Source organism: Corvus kubaryi, unplaced genomic scaffold (assembly GCF_017639235.1).
Source record: "Corvus kubaryi isolate FWS band 111438036 unplaced genomic scaffold, C.kubaryi_AGA036_p1.0 split3-73, whole genome shotgun sequence".
NCBI lineage: Eukaryota > Metazoa > Chordata > Aves > Passeriformes > Corvidae > Corvus > Corvus kubaryi.
In genome coordinates, this window is record NW_024582091.1 from 35,106,786 (window position 1) to 35,126,084 (window position 19,299).

Below are 19,299 nucleotides of genomic sequence, written 5' to 3' on the forward strand. Positions count from 1 at the left end.
GTACATTCCAGTATCTGGAAACTTTTACAGACTAATGATGAGGAACACAACTAATAGTATGCTAATTACTTGCATATTGGTATAAGCAAGTGTCATTTTCAAATCATTAAAATGGTGTTCTTACTTGGCTGTTTCCTTTATTATACCTATCAACTCTGAAATACTATAGACCAGAAGAAAAAAATCCAGTCATGATTCCTCATTCAATAACTGGACTTGCTCTCCAGTATAAAATGTAGGTCTTCATGCTGTATGGAAAATCACATCCCCTTAACCCATTTTTTTGTAGTGCATATGATACAGTATTGAAAAGAACTTTGTGTAGTGCATCCAAAAAATTTTCAGGTCAGTCCTTACACAAATTTGTGATACTAACTTCTAGGCTAGATAGCATGCAAATTGCTACAGGAGACAAAAAGATACCAACATATGTATCAACAAAGTTGATACAAAAAGTATCAACATCTTCAATCTTTTGTCATTTATTAAAACCAAACAAAACAGCCTTTAGCCTACATATTTGGACAACTAATAGATTTTCACTGAAGACCTGCAGAAGTTACAATACCAGTAACTTTTCCTTAATTAAAGGTATGGCTGCTACTTGAATATTAGTACATTCACCATTTTAATAGGTCTAGTTTGCCTACACAAGAGCATGCTGTATCAAAAAAATAGTTTCCAGGGATGCTTCTGTATCTTTCATTTCTATACTGAAAATATAAACCACACCTTCCTATTAAGGGATTTCATCAATGGCAAAGATCTAAAGAAAATGGAATTAACATCACTATGATTCCTGGAAAAATGAGTGTTGACTTAAAACAGTAGAGTTAACAGCAGTAAAGCAACCATCTGTTTGTCATTATAAATAACACACTGCTGTTCTTAATTACAAGTACAGTCAGTTTCTTAGCTTAAATTCACATTGTGCTGTAAGTCTAAGCATATAAATAAATATTATCATCACCCTCTTCTCCCTACTTACATTTCCTATCAGGTACTACCAAAAGCTTTCCATTGAAAACAAAACAACAACAACCCTGGTTTGGCCACAAATGAGTAAAGCAATGGGAAGAAGTTCAGTAAGGGAGGGGCTGTCTAGCATGTTTTAGTGGCTACTTATTTTGTGATATGTAGACTCTGGCAGAGTATCACCTCGATTTACTCCCATGCACTCCCCATTTACTACAAAAGCTACTCAGCTAGTGAAGAGCTTTGACAGGGTTTTCTGCAAACAGAGTAAAATAAATTACTCATCATGTTCTGAGTATAGGAAGTAAAAAGGCATTTCAAGCAGATTCAGTCTGAAAAGCACTGTAGTGGGACATTCCAAGATTATGCTCTCTATTCCATCTCCATTCTGAAAATGATGGACATATCAAAAAAGGCAGTGGTGGACCGATCAGTATTGAAGAATATACACTTTCTGTAAAACATATTAATTCTCTTTTTGTAGGTTCATATTCTTCTGGTGAGTCTTCGAAGTAAGAAAGTCCTATAGCAACAATCATGACCATCTTTGCACGATCACATTTTCCATCCAATAACCCAAATATCAGGACAAAGTTGAAAAACATCTACTGTGTCAGGATGCAAAAGTATCAACTATTAGTTACACAAAACAAGGGAAAATTTTGGGGCAATAATATATTTGATATATAATATAATATAATATAATATAATATAATACAATATAATAATTAACTTCTACAGCATAATGTTGATTGACTCTCTCTCCCCTACTTGGACAGGTGATGGAAATAGGAGATTTGCTTTCTGTTTTAAGGCTGAATACATCGTTATCAGATAGAAATTACTTTAAAGCTGTAAGCAATCAACATCCAGGCTACTAAATTTATGAAGAATATTTCTGTGAGGAAATAAAAGGAGCAAAACATCTGAATACAGAAGTACTTACTTCGAATTTGTCTCTTAATTTCCTTCGAAGAATCTAGCCAATTCTGAAAAAAAGCAAAACAACAAACAAACCACAGCCAGCATTTAAAATCCTCAATACCAAAAATATTTTTATATAATCTGTGCAACCTATTAAATAGCTACTGATATTGGCAAAGAGACTGTTTTGTGACAGATCAACCAAAAATTTATCTTTGGGAAGTGAGACTAAGGAATCAGTAACATATATTCATCAGTAACTCAGAGAATCCTGTTTACTCGTTTTACCCGTATATGTTAAAAAACAGGTTGTGTGAAAGACTAGAAACATAAACCTTTTGACTACAGTTACTGAGATTTTCCTTCACTGAGTTTGAACCTTTACTTCCCATGGCCAGACACACAGAAGCACATTTATGGAAGAAACACACATGCATACAGCCAGCCTGACAGCAGGTCTTGCAATATTCCAAAGACAGATGTGCAATGTAGGGAAGAATTAGAAACTTGCCTATTGCCAAGGACAATATCTGCTTTTTCACAGACCACTGCAGGTATCTGCAGTTCTGAAGCCTGAGGTAACACCTCATTGCCAGCACAAATGTTGCCAAATGCATATTTCTAACAATGTTTTTCACCTAACCTAGCAAAGCAGTGCATACTGGGTATAATGTGATCCACCTTTTTCCGTCTATGGTACCAAACAAATTCCAGATGCAACACTGTTTCCCAATACCATAACCCTCAGTCTGTACTAGGGGCTTTTGCACCTGAAGTCCAACTTCTTTCAAGACAAAAATGCTAGTCTAGTTCACAGTTCTGTTTGGATTAGGAGAATGGGGAACTATGTTCCTGCAGTAGTGCAAATCTCTCTGCTGATAGAGAATGTGTCTCCTATAAATATGGCCCAAAATACCAAGTTCCCTGTTGTAAATGAGCTTGGTCCAAGTAGATTTCATAACAACTGCACCAGGTATATATTAGATTAATACTATTTAGAAATTAAAAGCAAAACCCCCTTTTTATCATTTACTACAATTGTAATTTTTTAAAAGGACAGTAATTTTCCACTTCTTGCTTTAAGACATCTGTGACCTCTACTTTCCATAGCTATGATAATTTTTCCAGAGAAGGCAAAGTCGATAACATTTTTACAAAGGAAGTGTTATAAAGCACTTCTCCAAAATCCTGGATACCATTTATAATGCTTAAGCCAGAAAAATTGCTTTCTGTTAGAAGAACCTTGACATGGAAAGGCCTTGGAAGACAATGTAAGTCTTCAAATAATTTTAACTGAGACTCACTTCAGCTACAGTTATCATCCTAGGTTTTCAGTTTTGGCAAGAATTCCATTCTGAAATTACACAAAGCCATATTCTTACAACTATAATAACTAGAAGTGTCTTAAACCCTTACATTTTAGATATAGCATAAAGTAAATAGAGAATATTGCATGGAAAAACTACAAAAGAAAAATAGGATTCCTGAGTACATGTTACTTTCAGTGCTTTATCTTTTATCACTACAAAGCAGGAGAAAAGAAACATACAATACAGAATATGCTGCAAGATGAGAAGAATAATCCTTTCTTTACACAAGTTATACAGTTCATTTTCTCATTTTTCTGAAATGAGCTTATTGGAAGCAGACTTTGCCACCAACTTTCATTACTGCTCTGTCAAATAAAATCAGATGCTTATATTCCATTTTTAGGCGTAATTACACGGGTGGGGGTTTTTTTTTGCATCTGTGCCTTTTGTTATGGATAAAAACAAACACCACAAAAGAATCTACCCTAAATTAGAGCTCTTAATGCAGAATAGACAGGTCTGTCTTTCAAAACAAAAGACAAAGTATATACACACTACTTTGCTTCAGTAGGCAGAAATCTATTTGTTTAATTTGTGAATAGTAAGGTTATAGATGAGACAAAGTAATGTACTGTCTGTCAAAGAACAAAATGTTCTCTACCAGTACAAAAGTATTTTGTACAAATTCAGAAAAGCAGCATTTCCAGCTGGCACCCAAAACATAAGAGCAGAAGCTTTCTAACACTTCTGCAGACCAATTACAGTGTGAAAGGAGCATTCATGAACTTTTGAGGGTGCAATGCAATGAAATCCCTAACTAAACTTCAGGCTAATAAATTTAACATTTGCAAAAAATGAAAGAAATCATTAATTATTAATTTGGCCTAAATAGTTTTAAACTGTGTATTAAAGCTAACAAAAGTAGGTCTGACTGGAAGACATAACCTCTCTCCCAGCTGCACAGAACACCCATGGAGAAGAGCTAATGGGACTCCTCCTCCAATGGTACCCCGATGGTGCATTGGGGAGCAGCTCTAATTCAAAAGAGTGCCTGGCATTCAGTTGCCACACGCCACAGCTGCCGTTGGGTTCAACAGCTGGCTCATAAATGGGTGGCTGTGATGAGTGCACAAGAATGGGAAAAACACATCATTCAGCATTTAGTACTGACTGGACTGGAGGTCAGGGATTTGTGGCATTTTAATCTAAAAAGGCAACAGTCATAACACGGGAAAAAAAAAAATCAGAAAGAACTGGTACTGAAGTTAAAAAGTAACTCAAACTACAGAGGTGAACAAAAAAGAGGACCCTAAACCAGCAAAAGTTCTGAGAACGTAGGAGGTGGGAAACGTAAATTTGCTAGAAAAGAGGTTTTTTTAAGTTTCTCCAAATAACACTGGGCATGTATTTGTATGAAGACAAAATCCAACAACAGTGGTTGTTTAGTCTTCATAACAAATGGGACCAGATTTCTCCAGAAGTTTTTAAATAAAAGCCTGCTGCTGTCCATAATTCAGGTGAGAAGTGATCTATTCTACTTTTGAATAAGGACCCTATTATCAGATAGGTCTTGCTTAATATATGTAAATACCTCTTAATTTATGTAGATACTTATGAGTGTTTCTACAGTACCACCTTCACTGTCAATGGATAAGGAATTCAAGGACTCATTCAAACTGAAAGAGACCTCTGGACATAACTGGTCCAAGTGTGATTCAAGAGCCAGTTTTGAATTAGATCAGGTTGCCCAGGTTCATATCCAGTCCAGTTCTTAGTATCTCCAAGGAAAAAGACATATGAAAAAACAGATGGGGTCTTTTTAAAGAGTGGAACTCTGTTTCTCCATTCAAATGACTGAAGAATACCAAGGAAGTCTTAGTCCAACTAGAGATACATTAAAAAAAAGGGGGAGGAAAAAAAGACATAATCCTACACCAATCCAGACTTTTCTGCTGAACTTTCAAAAACTCAAGGCTCGCTATTTTTTATCTCCTCAGATCTATTCAGGTGGGCTATTTTCTGGTATAGGTCAAGGATCCCAGGTCTAGTATTAGACCTTTTCTCTCTTGCCAGAGATCAGACTGCTGTTTTATGTTATTTTATTGTGTAGGTACAGTACAGTTTTTCAATAGTGAGAAGCACAAGTAAAGCAACAAGTGAAAATAACAGATAATATTAAGATTATGGTATTAGAAGACCAACAGAGATGTTCTTCATCATTACACCAAATAAGTTCTTATGTCTAGAAATGGTTTACAAATCAAGAACAAAAATTAAGTATCTCAGTAATAATATAACAAGCTCATTTTGTATATGGGGATTTTTAATATAGAGGAATTGAGTATTTTGCTCAATACTGCATAGAAAGCTTTGCAGCAAAGCAAGTAACTCTAGAAACAGCTTTATCTGAATGGAAGTTATCAGAAATTCAGATTTATTCAGACCATGAAACTAGACTTAATTTTTTAAAAAATAGTGTTAAGAGGAAGATGACAGAAAAAAAGCAAAAACTTCTAGGTGTAGTATGATGTAATGATGCTTCTACTACAAATATAGATTTAAAAGAAATACAACTTTTCCTGCTTCAATTTGTAATTATTCATCTGGGAGGTTTTTTTTATGAAGAAAAAGATGACCACAGGTATATCTTTAGTTCATGGAGAAAGCAACAGGCAGCCCAGCCCATAACTGTAAATGTTAAGATGCTAGAAAGATAAATTGGGTTTTGGTAATTAATGCAGCACTTGCCACTGACTGATTTAAGATTTTCCTCAGCCGAGCAATCTGGATGTGCTCAACCCTCCAACATAGAAGCAAGTGCAAAAGAAGACTGAAGTTACCAAATGGTATTTAAGAAATCCTTTCAAATGTAGTAATCTCAAACTCCATTCATTTGTAAAATCAGCATCCAATACTAGTGATGGACCAGCTCCAGTCTCTTTACAAATGTCAAAAATTTTCTTTAAGCTTAAAATTAGTAGAAGAGGAACTCAAAGGCCTAGTGATACAGACATATGGGCTAGATTCCCTTCATGTTCACGAACAAAGTATTCTTACACATCTATGAGAAAAGGCAGCAAAATTTACTCAACTGTTCGTAATGGTAAACATTTAATAGAATATGCCTCACTAAACTATTGAAGTGAGTGGCAATGATGAAAAACAAACAAAATCCTCATACAGGCTTACCTTCTGTTCTGAATTCTCATAAAATAACAGCCCAAAATAGTCCTTTTCCAGTAAATTGAGATGTTCACATACTTTATCAAACAGCACTTGTCCTTTTGCTCTTTTCTGAGGAGTAGGAGGATAGGAAAAGAAGAAAAATAATAAGAAAAAATAAGAAAAAAAGAGAAAATTAATATCAGTAAATAAGTAAGGTCCTTAATTACAGGTACTGTTATTCGATGATATTATTCAGGGAACCTTAAAATATCGATAAAGCAGATTATAAAACTATAAGCTTTCTTACAAAGACTGTTCACCATATTTCAAAGCTATACATATCCTTGACAAAAAGTACAGAAATTTCAATTTTTTTTCAATACATAAAAAAAACCCAACAACCAAAACAACAACATAAATACAGAAGGAAAATTCAGTACCTAAAAGATCTAAATATTTTGTATTATTAAGTGCTACTAAATAGTTTTCTGGATCTTTATTTTTAAAATAATGGAAGACTTCTTTATTTGAGCCAACTTTTTCTATATTATTTTCTAAAAAGTAGTATAGTTTCTACAGTGTTTGTATCTATTAACTTTAGCATTTTTATCGTTTTGGTATATGTCCCAGTGACTTATGAATCACATGATATGAATGCACTGAAAAATAAAGTGTGTTATCTTCCAAAGACAAAAAGTACAAGCAGACCACTAAGAGCCGATGCTCAGACCAGCAGAAGTAGCACTCAAGCACAAGCTGAACATATACAACATGTCTAGTTGTGTATACTGCAGTGGTTTGTTCTGAGGGGCAGAAAATAAGATGGCTGCTTCCTATCCGTGCGTTTCTGAAATCTCTCAGTACCCAACAAATTCATTAGATGCTCAAAAATAAGAAATCTTCAAGATGTTTATTCTTCCTAAAAATATTATTTGTGGAAGTCAGTAATAAAGGAAAAAAACCTGAAGGTTTTATTTGAGGCTAGTTTCAGTATCATAGTCTACTACTTTGTAATAGTAATTGAGAACTGATCAAAATTTTAACACATTATTAAAAAGTGTTTTTAAATGGCCACTTTTAAGCTCACTTGGTGAGCTCAGTATTACTAGAGCTTAAGCAAATGGCAGGCAGTCCTGAAATTCTATCTGTTCTTCTTGTGACATTTCCAGCAGCCTTACAGTACCTAAAGAGGGCTTTGAGAAGGGAAGGGAAGGGAAGTGACAGGACAAGGGGTAATGGCTTTAAACTTAAAGAGAGTACATGCAGATTAGATATTAGGAGGAAATCTTTTACTGTGAGGGTGGTGAGGCACTGGAACAGGTTGCCCAGCAAAGTTGTGGATGCCCCGTCCCTGGGTATCCCTGGAAGTTTTCAAGGCCAGGTTGGATGCGGCTCTGAGCAACCTGGTCTAGTGAAAGGTGTCCCAGCCTAAGCAGGGAGTTTAGAACTAGAAGATCTTTAAGGTTCCTCCAACCCAAACCATTCTATCAATCATTCTGTGATTCTTGTACCTGAAACTGGGGATGTAAACATTCCATATGTCTGTAGTGCTAGTAATGAAAAACAGGTCCAGGCTCTATTTCTGTGCACCACGTTTTAACAAAAAGATTTGTTGTACTGGAGATGGCAGCTGACAGGAGACAAAGATTTAGAGCAGACAGCTCACAACACATGCTCAGGGGTAGGGAGATGAGAAGTTCTTTCCACCGTTCAAATCTGACCATGACTGGCATGCAGTCTCCAGTTTGAACTAACTCCTTCATGACAGCTCTGCTATTTGTGGCATTTATCATTGAGGCCACAACATGGCCTTTTCAGAGGCCTGCCAGCTTATAGGAATTTTTGCATTTGCTTATCCTACAGATTTCAGTAGATGCCACACACCACTGCCATTCCACAGAAACGCCATCGGCTGCCCCTGTGTAGGCCCTGGTGACACTGTGGCCATTGTCCCCGCAGACAGTGGCGGAGCACTCCACATGCCCCGTCCCGGCACTCCTGCAGCTTGGCTCCACAGTACAGGGTGGTAAAGGCCAAGAGCGGAGGGAGAGGGGAGAAAGGAAGGTATGCACGGAGCAAAGAGTGAAGGCTTTGTTGGTTTAGTCCCCAAGAATCCAGAGCTTTATTTAAAATCGCATTGTCCAGCAGACATTGTACTCATGAAGATCAGAAAGCTTTCACAGAAGCAAAATTATAAAATGATGACATTTTGTAGCACAAGTAGAAAGGCAATGGAATGTAGAAGTCAGAGTGACTTCTGAAATGGGGAGCGGGGAATTTTAATTCTGTTTGGTACTTTCAAAAAATCTTACTCTTCAAGAACGACAGATGACTACTTCCCCATAGCATCTGAAGTAACCACTTAATTTTCTTGACAGATTCATCTTCAGCTTAATAAGAAAAATCACCAATATTGAAAAGTGGTAAATTGAAAGTAGGAAAAGTATAAGCAAGAGAGAGTTCAAAGAATCTTAGTCTGCTTAGACGCATGTAATAGATACCACTTTTTTTCCAAAGTCAACGTGCAGGTCGGTGATCACACCTTGCAAATGCAAGTTTCAGTTATACATATTTCAGTAAAGGACATCTATAGATTAGTGTAAAAAATAATATATGCTATCATATCAAACCCACATTTGGAATCAGCTGCTTTTTTATAAAGTTCATATACTAAAACCCACAATTAATATCAAGTTTTTGACATATAAAAACATAAAGCAGGCAAATCAGGAAATATATTGCAAGTATAACCATAAAATATTGCATGGTTTCTTATTAGGAAGTCATAATCAACAAAGAACTTAGATACACTATCAGTGTCCACTGTATCTTTAAACATCTTTTTGTCATTTCATAGTTCTTCCACATAAGGAAAAACCCCACCATGTAATGAAGCCCAAGTTTGTTAGCCTACATTCTAGACAGCAGCAAAATGAAAAGCAACTAGTATTTATAGAGCTCTGTTATGGATAAAAAAGCATAAGAAGCCTCTCAGTACCAGCAATGGTTTTCATTATAAGATCCTACTTGTAAAATTGAAAGACTCCTAGTTATTATATAGATACAGATATCATTTTAAAAATCTAAAAGAGTATTTAATTTGCAAAAACAAACTTTTCGAATGCAATTTCTTTTTAAACCATTTGGGGACAGGCATTGCTACACAGTTTAAATTATGTGATAACATACTTTTCTGGAAAAACTCATGTTCTTAGCAGAGTGTCTCTAAGCATGAACTAAAGATAACTATTGTGATCCAGTCAGTTCAGAAATTAGAAATATTTTAATAGAGCAGGGGACTCTTAAGAAGGCAGCATCCTAGTTGGCACAGTTTGTTACTTTTTAAAATGGATTACATTTCAATTTCTACCAAGTGTCTGAGATGTCAAGTGATAGTCACAACCAATATGTAAATTATAATCACTATCCTTATACATGTATGCATACATATACATTTAAGTACAGGTATTGTGGGGAAACACAAAAGGTGGAAAAGCTTTTAGGTGTGAGAAGAAAGCAGGTTTCAGGAATAAAGCAGAAGAGTTTAGGGATCAGCTTTGGCTGCGAAAACTTGAAGAAGATACAATTATACAGCAAGCAAAGACTTTAAAACAATGGTTAGAGTTTTTAGGTTTAGCTGAGATAGGTTTTAAAGTTGCAAAAAATATGCTTAGCAAGACAGAGAAGTTTAAGCTTAATAATGGAATATTGTGTATTATTATATAAGGCATAACAAGCAAGTACTGTGTACAACAGATGTATGCGCCTGTTGGGGTCTCCTCCCCCTGCTGTGTAGCCCTGGGAGAGGGGCCCTGGGGAGAGACACGGGGTTTCCCTGCCCCTGCTCAGCCTCGTTCCCCATTGGTTGGTTTGGGTTCCCTGATAACGCCAAGGACCCTCGGGTCCCGTGACTGCAGAGTTCCTGAGCAGAGCCCCGGCCATGTGGCTGGAGAGATAAACATCTCTGAAACATCTACCACGAATCTGTCCACATATATATTTCTTTTCCACGGGACTCCTGGTTTGATATAGGTGTGTTACAGTATCCCCACTGTAACATGTGCCCTATTGTGGATTGGTTAAAACAGTTGTCTGTAACTTTTAGAAGCACACTATTAGCTGAGAAGCTTTTAAGAATGTTCTGTAACTAGGAAGTTTTGGATGTCTGCGACAGTGTGAGCTTTGTACCATCTCTGTCTCAACTCTGTGAGACTGATAACAGAATAAAATAATAAAAAGGCTCCTGGAGCGTCTGTCCAGGCTCCCCGTCCCATTTGTTGACGAAAACGCCAACAGGTACATACACACGTGTTTATAGCACAACAAATACTAACACTAAAAACAAGGACATTTTCATGTTCCAAATTCTAATTCAGAAATGTCAGTAAAAGTGTAAGTCCCACAACAAGGGAGCACATTCAACCTAGCTATACCAAGAGGCTGAGAAGTGAGGACATGCTCATAGAGCCAGCAGTTTAAACCACAATAGTACTCAGATCAGCAGTATTCTGTATTGCTGCCAAGTTATGCTGTCTTTTAAGTGAGAATATGAAAAGAACACATGTAACCAAGGTTATTCTAGTACCAATTTCAAGCCTGTATTTAGACACTGCAGATGCCACCTCATAATGCAATCACTTCATAAAACCAGAGGTAGCGTTTTTCTGTCCTTTACCTCCCCAAAAAAAGAGCAAACCAGAGCAAAGCAATTGCAGCCGACATACACAATGGAAATTTCTATGCAACTGGGAATTAGGGTATCATGGATCCGTTTGGCTATGTAAGAGTTGCCAACTACTGATGCAATATAAACACTCACAGCCACCAGTTCTGCTCAATATATTTATCTATGATAGGGATGCAGGAGTTGAATGCACCATTAGCAAGTTTGCTGATGATACTCAAGTGGGAGGTGCTACTGACTCTCTTAAGGGACAAGAGACCTTACAGAGCAATTGGACAGATCGGAGCATTAGGCAATCAGTGGCATGAAGTTTAGCAAATACCAGATTCTGTACCTGGGACAGAGTAATGCTGAGCACAAGTATAAATGGGGAAAGAAGCGGTTGGAGACCAGCCCTGCAGAAATGGATCTGGGGGTGCTCGTCAGCAGCAGCTCAGTGTGAGCCAGCAGGGAGAGCCTGGGCAGCCAGGAGGGCAAACGCCATCCTGGGATGCATCAAACACGGTGTTCAACCAGCCAGACAAAAGAGGCGATTATCCTGCTGCACTCAGCTTTGGTATGGCCATACCTTGAGTACTCTGAGCAGTTCTGGGGCCCACAAATTAAGAAGGATGGGAAGGTCCTTGAGTATACCCAGAAGGCAACAACTAAGCTGGGAAAAGGGCTGGAAGGAAGGTCCTATAAGGACTGGCTTAGGAGGTTGGGCTTGTCTAGGTTAGAGAAAAGGAGGCTGAGGGGCAGCCTCATTGCTCCCTACAGCTTCCTGAGGAAGATGGAGAGGGAGGTGCTGAGCTCTTCTCCCTGGGATCAGTGATAGGACATGTGGGAACAGTTCAAAGCTGCACCAGGGGAGGTTTAGATATGACATTAGGAAGCATTTCTTTACCTCAAGGGTGATCAACCAGTGTAATAGGCTTCCTAGAGAGGTGGTTGATGCCCCAAGCTTGTTTAGGAGTCATTTGGATGTGACCTTTTGGTCAGCCCTTGGGACATGGGTGCTTCCTTACTCTTAAAGGGTTGGTCATCAGGCAGCTGAACTCAATGGCCTTTGGAGGTCCCTTCCACCTGAAATAATAGTCTATCCTGTTCTTACTCCTGCCTTCTCCTTTCTCTAGCAGTACACACAGAGGAAAATCTCAACATTTCTTCCCAGTCCTGCACTAGCAGAAAGGATTGAATGGGTTATCATGTCCCACCCTAGGCATTGTCTGTCTCTGTGTGGGAAGGAGGCATGTACTGTCTGCTGGGCGTGAGAGCTGTGGATTATCTCAAACTTATTTAACACTTGAAGAAATTTGAAAGAAAAAAAAAGCCAACAAAAACAAGTACAGTTTTTAAAAGTCTTCTGTGTTCATTCAGTTTATCTGGGTTTCCACAGAATGGCAGAACTCCACATATCTCCTCAGAGATCAAACCCTTAGCTGGATGCAGGACATGCTCCCAAACTGAATGACTGCAAACATTTTGAGGTGTGCAATACCTATTATTTCCCCAGAGATTTTTTTTTTCTTCTTGTACTCATTTTTAGAAATGTTTGAGTCATTCCCCTTGGAGAAATGTAATAAAACATTTTATTACATTTGAGAACAACAGTACTCCATCAGAGAGAGGGTCCATCTCCAAGGGTTCCTCTCCATCTCCTTTAGACAAATGTCTAAAGGCAAGCACAGGAGCAGTACCCAGGAGTTGACTAACTATGAGACTGGTATTTGCCTGAAATGCCAGAGTTTTTTCATCTCCAAAACCATTTTCAAAGACACATATTTACAGGCGCAAAAAAGATTTGATTTCATTTTAATTTTCTGAATCAGATTAAGAGACAATGCTCACAGGCATTAACACAATGCAATTCTGTAGCCAGGACCAGGCTAATGCATTCTTCAGTTTTGCTTAAAAAATCAAAACATCCCTTGCAGTCTGGCAAAGGCAAGGCCACAGAAAGGAGAAGCCAGAATATGAACCAGGTAGTATCTGTTTCCTGAGACTTGAAGAATAGGGATTGGTACTGGTCACATGCAAAAGAGGAGGAGATGCGTGACAGCCTGGGTTGTTTTCAAAAGTATGATACACGTCAATGACAAGTATATTTTTTGGCTGCAAAATATTGCTTTGCTGTGCTTCTTGGCCAGTGATGCATGAAAAGTGCTCTCATGCCTGGCCTGCACTTGAATTGCATGCAGGAAGAACTGAAAAGTGCCAGCTCCTGATGCTGCAGCAAACCAGACTGCCTTGTACAAACAAGGACCCCTAGGGAAAACCAGACCAAGGGAATACAGGAGCTCACTCCTGCTACACACTTGGAATGGCAGAGAAAGGCTGAGAGCAAGGGCATGAGTGGTGCCTTGGAGGTGCAAAAGCAGCAGGAAAGAATCTAGGCAGAATGGCCCAAATGAACCCTTGGCAAGGGGCCATGGCTGAAGGCTGCAGAGGAAGGCAAAAAATCCCCAGGGACTGAGATGACTTCACACATAAACATTACTTTCAGTGGTGTCTGTTGAATCTAGACAAATATTTCAAGAATGTGCCAAATTTAACATCATCCCTATTTTCCTTTTTCTAAATAAAAGATGTCATACTTTGAACAGACCACTTAGTGTTTGAATAAACCTAGACTACACATCTGAGCAGTCAGAAAAAAAGATTTGCAAATCAAAACTCGGCTACAATTAAACATCTGTTCCATATCAGCTTCATTCAGAGTTTTCTTAATTCAGGGTTAAAGACTGATCTTAATTGTACATTGAGCAAACATATTTTTACTTTGTATTAGCAAACTGTAAGCAACCATAGAGTCTGTGTCAACTGCAATATATTTCACTTGTTCATACGTGCATAAAATACGGTCAGTGCTGGCATCCCTTAAATGCCTTTTGTCATAAATATTTAATTAGACCACTGACTGAATGCAATAAACAAACCCAATAGGATCTTCATTTGCTTCTAACTAGTAATCATTATGCACTTAGCATTTCTTTTTGTTTGTTCGAACTGTGTTATTCTCTACTACAACAGAGTTTATAGCAGAAAATCTGAACAAGTCTTTTCTGCAGATCCCAAATTTAACGACAGAATTTCCTCTCAACTATCTACAAAACTACAGATTGAGGGGGAAAAAGCAAGTTTATTTCCCCCATGAAAGCAAGAGTTACACGTAGTTCACGGTAATATATTAGTAACTTATACCTCCCACAGATGTCAATTATCAGGAAAGGAGTAGGTCAAAATTCCATCATTTGCATTGTGTTAAAAAAATTAAAATTGCTCATAAAAATTAAGTCTTAAACATTCCAACAGTCTGCTCATTCAAGCTATTAAAACTCAACTGCCATTACATCTCAAATATTACACTATTGAATCATGAATCAAAGTTATTTTATCCTTTAATATGGTTCTGTCATTTCAAGCAAGCACCAAGGTTCAGTCACAGTTTTTGGCAAATACCACTCATTAGCTTTCATCTTCAATACCTTGACAAGGCTCTGTGATAAACTTACAGGCTGTTATTCCTTTAACTTTCTTTCAAGTAATGAAAGGTAACTGAAAATTTTTTAACAGTTCACAGCTTCTGAAAGTTGTTTTAAGCCATGCTCCTCCAGAACTATTCAACAATAGCTTCTTTCTCTTTCCATCTCTCCAAGCATTCACACATTACTCTGAAGAGTCTGAGGCTAAGTAGGTGTATCTTTAAGAGTTACAATAGTTTTAAGCTTGAAATAATTAAATTAATTGCTCATGCTCTATGAATGCACATATTGTGTACATGTAACTTGTGTTGTTTAGTATGGTACCTGCATGCAACATTATTTTGTGATTTATTTCAGAAGATTCCTTTAGAGCAACAGAGCACAGAAAATCAATCTATTTTATTATTATGGAAACTATGGACTTAAGGAACTAAAGGACTAAAAGTAAAAGGAATTTAATATAACATTTTAATGGAGGATATTTTGCTGCCTTATGAAACTTTACAGGTTCCAAAATAACAATATAAAGCAAGTTTGAAGAGTGGCTGGTATAAACGTTCATAACACGACTCCCACTCAATGATTTTAACTCCCCAGAGCAAGCAGCCAAGATGCAGAGTAATTATTTACAGACCACATTTTATCAACCATGCAAGACTATAATCAGAATCTCTGCATTGGTGAATTGAGTGCAGTTCATTTCTGGGAAGATCAAAAACCACGAAACAGTACAGTGAGAATTTCAAACTACGAAGAACTGAGGAACAGGTTTCACCCAGCACAAGGTTTAGCTTTATTATGCTGTCATGTCATGGACTTCTCTAGGTGACAGTGGAGTACATTAGGTGTTGTATCTACACTGGCATCTAGACAAGGATATTTGGAGAAGCTATACTCCAGAAAGACTATAAACCAGGTCCTTCAAAAGTAATGAAAGTACAAAGACAGATGAGAAGTAAAAAGAAAATAATTACAAAAGAGGCTGAAATACCTGTTTAAACAGTCCTACAGATAAAAAATTATTGACTTGAAGTTCAAACTGGCAAGTTGACACCAGTCAGAAGATCTCCTAAGGCAAAATAAAAAGTACGCAGGTAAAAAAATAGATGATTCTCAGAGGTGATAAATTAATTTACAAAGTAACCTCAAAAGAGACAAATATCTGAGATTTGCTTTATGCTGAAATCTAAAGATCAACCATGTCAGGCATGCCCAGGGCAACAGGAAAGACATGCAAAAACAAGCCAGAAGAAATAACTCCAGTGTCAAACAACACTAGGTGACTGCAAAAAAGAACTTAAAGTAATTATCAATACACAAAACCCCAGTGGCAAAGAAACAAGAAGGGTTCAAAGGTACCTGTCCTCCTCCATCAACATCTGATGACAAATTCTGAACTACAAAAGAACAGCATCAAATTACAGTCATTTGCAAAGATGTTTTAATGTCCCATTAAAAACATACTAGTTCACCAGGCGTGAACTGCTCTTTTTTCCCCACGATTTCATATATACTATCTCAGCATCTTCAAGCCATGTTCTTCCCAAGTGAGCATCTCCCACCCATTTCTATTCTGTACCACTCACCACAGGAATTCACATTCAGAATATTTCGTCACAGAAACCAGTTTTTGTTCACTCTGATGTATCTCTCAATGCAATCTGCATATCACATATACTTTTTTTTCCAAAAGGTGCTTTAACTCAATATAGATTCCAAGAAAATGCCTCACTAAGCAGAAGTTACATTAATTTCATATTAACTAGACTTTAAATTGCACGTGTACCTAATCCGTCCAAAATAAACTGAACTAGTTCCAGTTAGAACAAAATGTACATCCATGCAAATCTTTTAGTCCTATAATTAAGTTTATAATTGGATTACAATTTGTGCTGGTTTATCTTCTTTTTTTCTTAAACAGTACATATAAATCCAGTTTCCTACATATATTTGCTCCAAAAATTCAACTCCCATCTGAATATCCCAGGGTAAAAAAAAAAAGTGACATGATATATGATTGCCTTATGCAATATCTACTTCTACCCCTGTCCTTTTCAATGGACAATAAGGTGGCATTAACCTCCTGCTTACAGAAGATCTTGCCTTACCAAGACGAGAAGATCCTTGAGAATATAAAGATTATTATTACAAAAACCAATCCGTGGCAGCCAGGCCAGAAAACAACTATGTCAACACACACACATTTGCTTCAGCCACATTACAATTACAGGGCTTCACCAATTCACTTAAATTAATCCCTCTGCCTCTCTCAGCTTCATACTACAGAACTCAAACGTTTCAGAGTACAGCTGAACTCAATTTACAGCAAGTTAGGATATCCACTTGTCACTTAGTAAATATTAAATTTCTAAAAATGTTTAGTGAAGCATGGAAAGCCTGGTCCACAACAACCTCTATAGGGCTTTTGCTGCCTAGTCTAAGTCTCAGTGATGATACATTTTTAAAAAAACTAATTCCAGATGAACTCTCGTGAAACATCCACCTTAAGCAAAAACTGCAGCCTCTTTTCCAATACAATTGTTTCACATATTCTGTAAAAGCTCACTAGAGCCCTTTATTGAATTGAAATATCAATTTTTTTTAAGCTTGAAAAAAATCTATTTCAGTCATCTCTGAGAAATTAATCAAATTTAATTTGTACAGAATGTGTTATTTTGCAAAATAAGAAACCAAATCAGGTTCAGTGTTGGGGGGGGGAATGGAAAGTGGTTGTGTGTGTGTAAAGAACTGGGGTTTGTACAAGACATTTTATGAAATAATGTTTCCTTCTTTCCATATCCAAAATTCAAAATCCTATTATAAAAAATTGAGTATGTTGAAGTGTTTTAAATCACTAGAGCTGAAGAAACATAACCACAAACATGTCTAAAACTCAATTAAGCTCACAAAGCAAAAGGGAATATAAGCAGGATAGAAATCTAACTATCACATGGACAGCAGTTTAGAGAGCAGTTTCTGGTCTACTGAAATGGCATTTCTTCCTAAGCACACAGACTATTGTCAGTGGATAGTCTGTTCTCTCAGGAAAAATTACGAACAAGATGGACAGAAAAAAGAATGGAAATAAAGTAAAAAGCCTGTCAGAACTCCACATCTAGCACCTCAATCTATACTAAGACTGCTTTCTAAAATAAGGGAAGATAGAAGAAAATAAAGAGAGAGGTGTCAGACTAAACAACTGGCATGTATCATGGAATTCAATGAGCAATAACAAAAGAGCTGCTATTTTAGAAGCTGTTAATAGGAAATGCTAGGGATATTATACCTGAACTCATCTGTCCTTCCAGACAGTATGAAGTCTCAAAGCGCAGGTTTGTACTCGTACAAGTACAGAACAAGACTAAGAGTTCTCAATTATTTAGGGCTTTATCTTACTTCAAAAAAAAAAAAAAAACCACAAAAAATCCTGCCAAAACACTAGAGAAAAACATGTACTTGGATAACCATGATGAACAGGTAAGATTTTATGGAACTGCTTTCTCCCACAAGCAAAAAAAAAGGTGAAAATTTGAAAATTAACCATATTGCTGAAAGGGCCATATACAAAATAATGAATTTTAAGAACCTAAGATGGCATTAAAAAAACGTTTTTTGAAAATAGGAATGACATTTGCTTTTTTTCCCCCCAGCAAACCCCAGGAAGTTCCCCTGACTGCTGGGACATTTCCAATATGGTCAAGTTTGGCCTTGAAGCAACACCAGCCAGGCTCACTCAGTACTAGTGGGTGTATTCTGTAAGGTCCCATGGGACTGGTCTCTCTCTCTCTCAAATGTTCCCTAATGTAACTCTAACCATCCCTTTTTCCATTAGTTTCAAAAAGTCTCAGTATTTAGTCACTGCTAAGAATCCTGATCAGCCTTGATCTGTGTGCTGACGCTGAAGATACTGCATCATGGTTTTCTCTCCTATTATGCCTGTTCCCAGCTATTGTCTTATATAAAGAGACATACAATAGGAATGAACAATTAGCAAAATTTAACAGAGACTACATTAATGGGTTATATTTTGTTTTCTTTCACAGTCCTTTTAATTTATGTGAATACAAATTGATGCAGTCCTACAAGAAAAAAGGAATAGAATTGCAACTCAAACAGAAAATTCCCCAACAGTGTATTAGCTCAGATTTTATTACTGCTTATCATGAAGGTTTGGAATGGCAGTTAGAAAAAGACAGGATTCTATCAAAAGACATCAAATAACAGTAATGAAAACAAGGTATTTTTCAGTTTTACTTTGCCATTAGCAAGTATATATATTTTTTAAATATAAAGAAGTTGGTCTACAGTCCATAGTAAACTGGAAGAGGCATCAGGAATGTTAAAATCATGACAATTGCCCTAAACTAAAACCTGATTTACTAGAAAGTCAACCAAGGTAAACTGGGCTTTGACTGCAGAAATTTTGTTTCTTTGCCTTTTAATTCTCAAATCATTTCAGTAACTTTGTAAAAGCAGAAATAAACCAACATTTACCCAAACACTAAACACTGAAGGAAGACTGAAAAAAGAGTATCAGAAATCTGCTAGGATCCTTTGCAGAAAGCACAAACTGAAATTTCACTTATCAGTTGATATAGCTTTCTGAGACTTTAAGAATTTTGATATGGTAGTAGAGCATAAAAAACTCTACATGGATTTAAGAACACTAATTCTTCTATAAAATTGCAGTCAGCACTGCTCATGCCCTATAAATAATTCAGGTGAACATATAAAACAAATTGTTTCTTTATCACTTTTTTCCCCTCTTAAATTAATT

At 36.9% G+C, this 19,299-nt stretch overlaps 1 protein-coding gene across 26 annotated transcripts in view; it reads right to left on the reverse strand.

The window, feature by feature from the left end:
• The window catches only part of EPB41L2 (erythrocyte membrane protein band 4.1 like 2), a 108,301-nt gene that overhangs the window by 37,469 nt on the left and 51,533 nt on the right, over positions 1 to 19,299 (reverse strand). For all 26 annotated transcript variants that reach the window (XM_042016555.1, XM_042016548.1, XM_042016541.1 and 23 more), the window contains 2 exons: positions 6,399 to 6,503; positions 1,922 to 1,964 (listed from right to left, as the gene is read on the reverse strand). In XM_042016555.1, the coding sequence (XP_041872489.1) occupies positions 1,922 to 1,964; positions 6,399 to 6,503 (148 nt within the window). The remainder of the gene's footprint in view (positions 1 to 1,921; positions 1,965 to 6,398; positions 6,504 to 19,299) is intronic.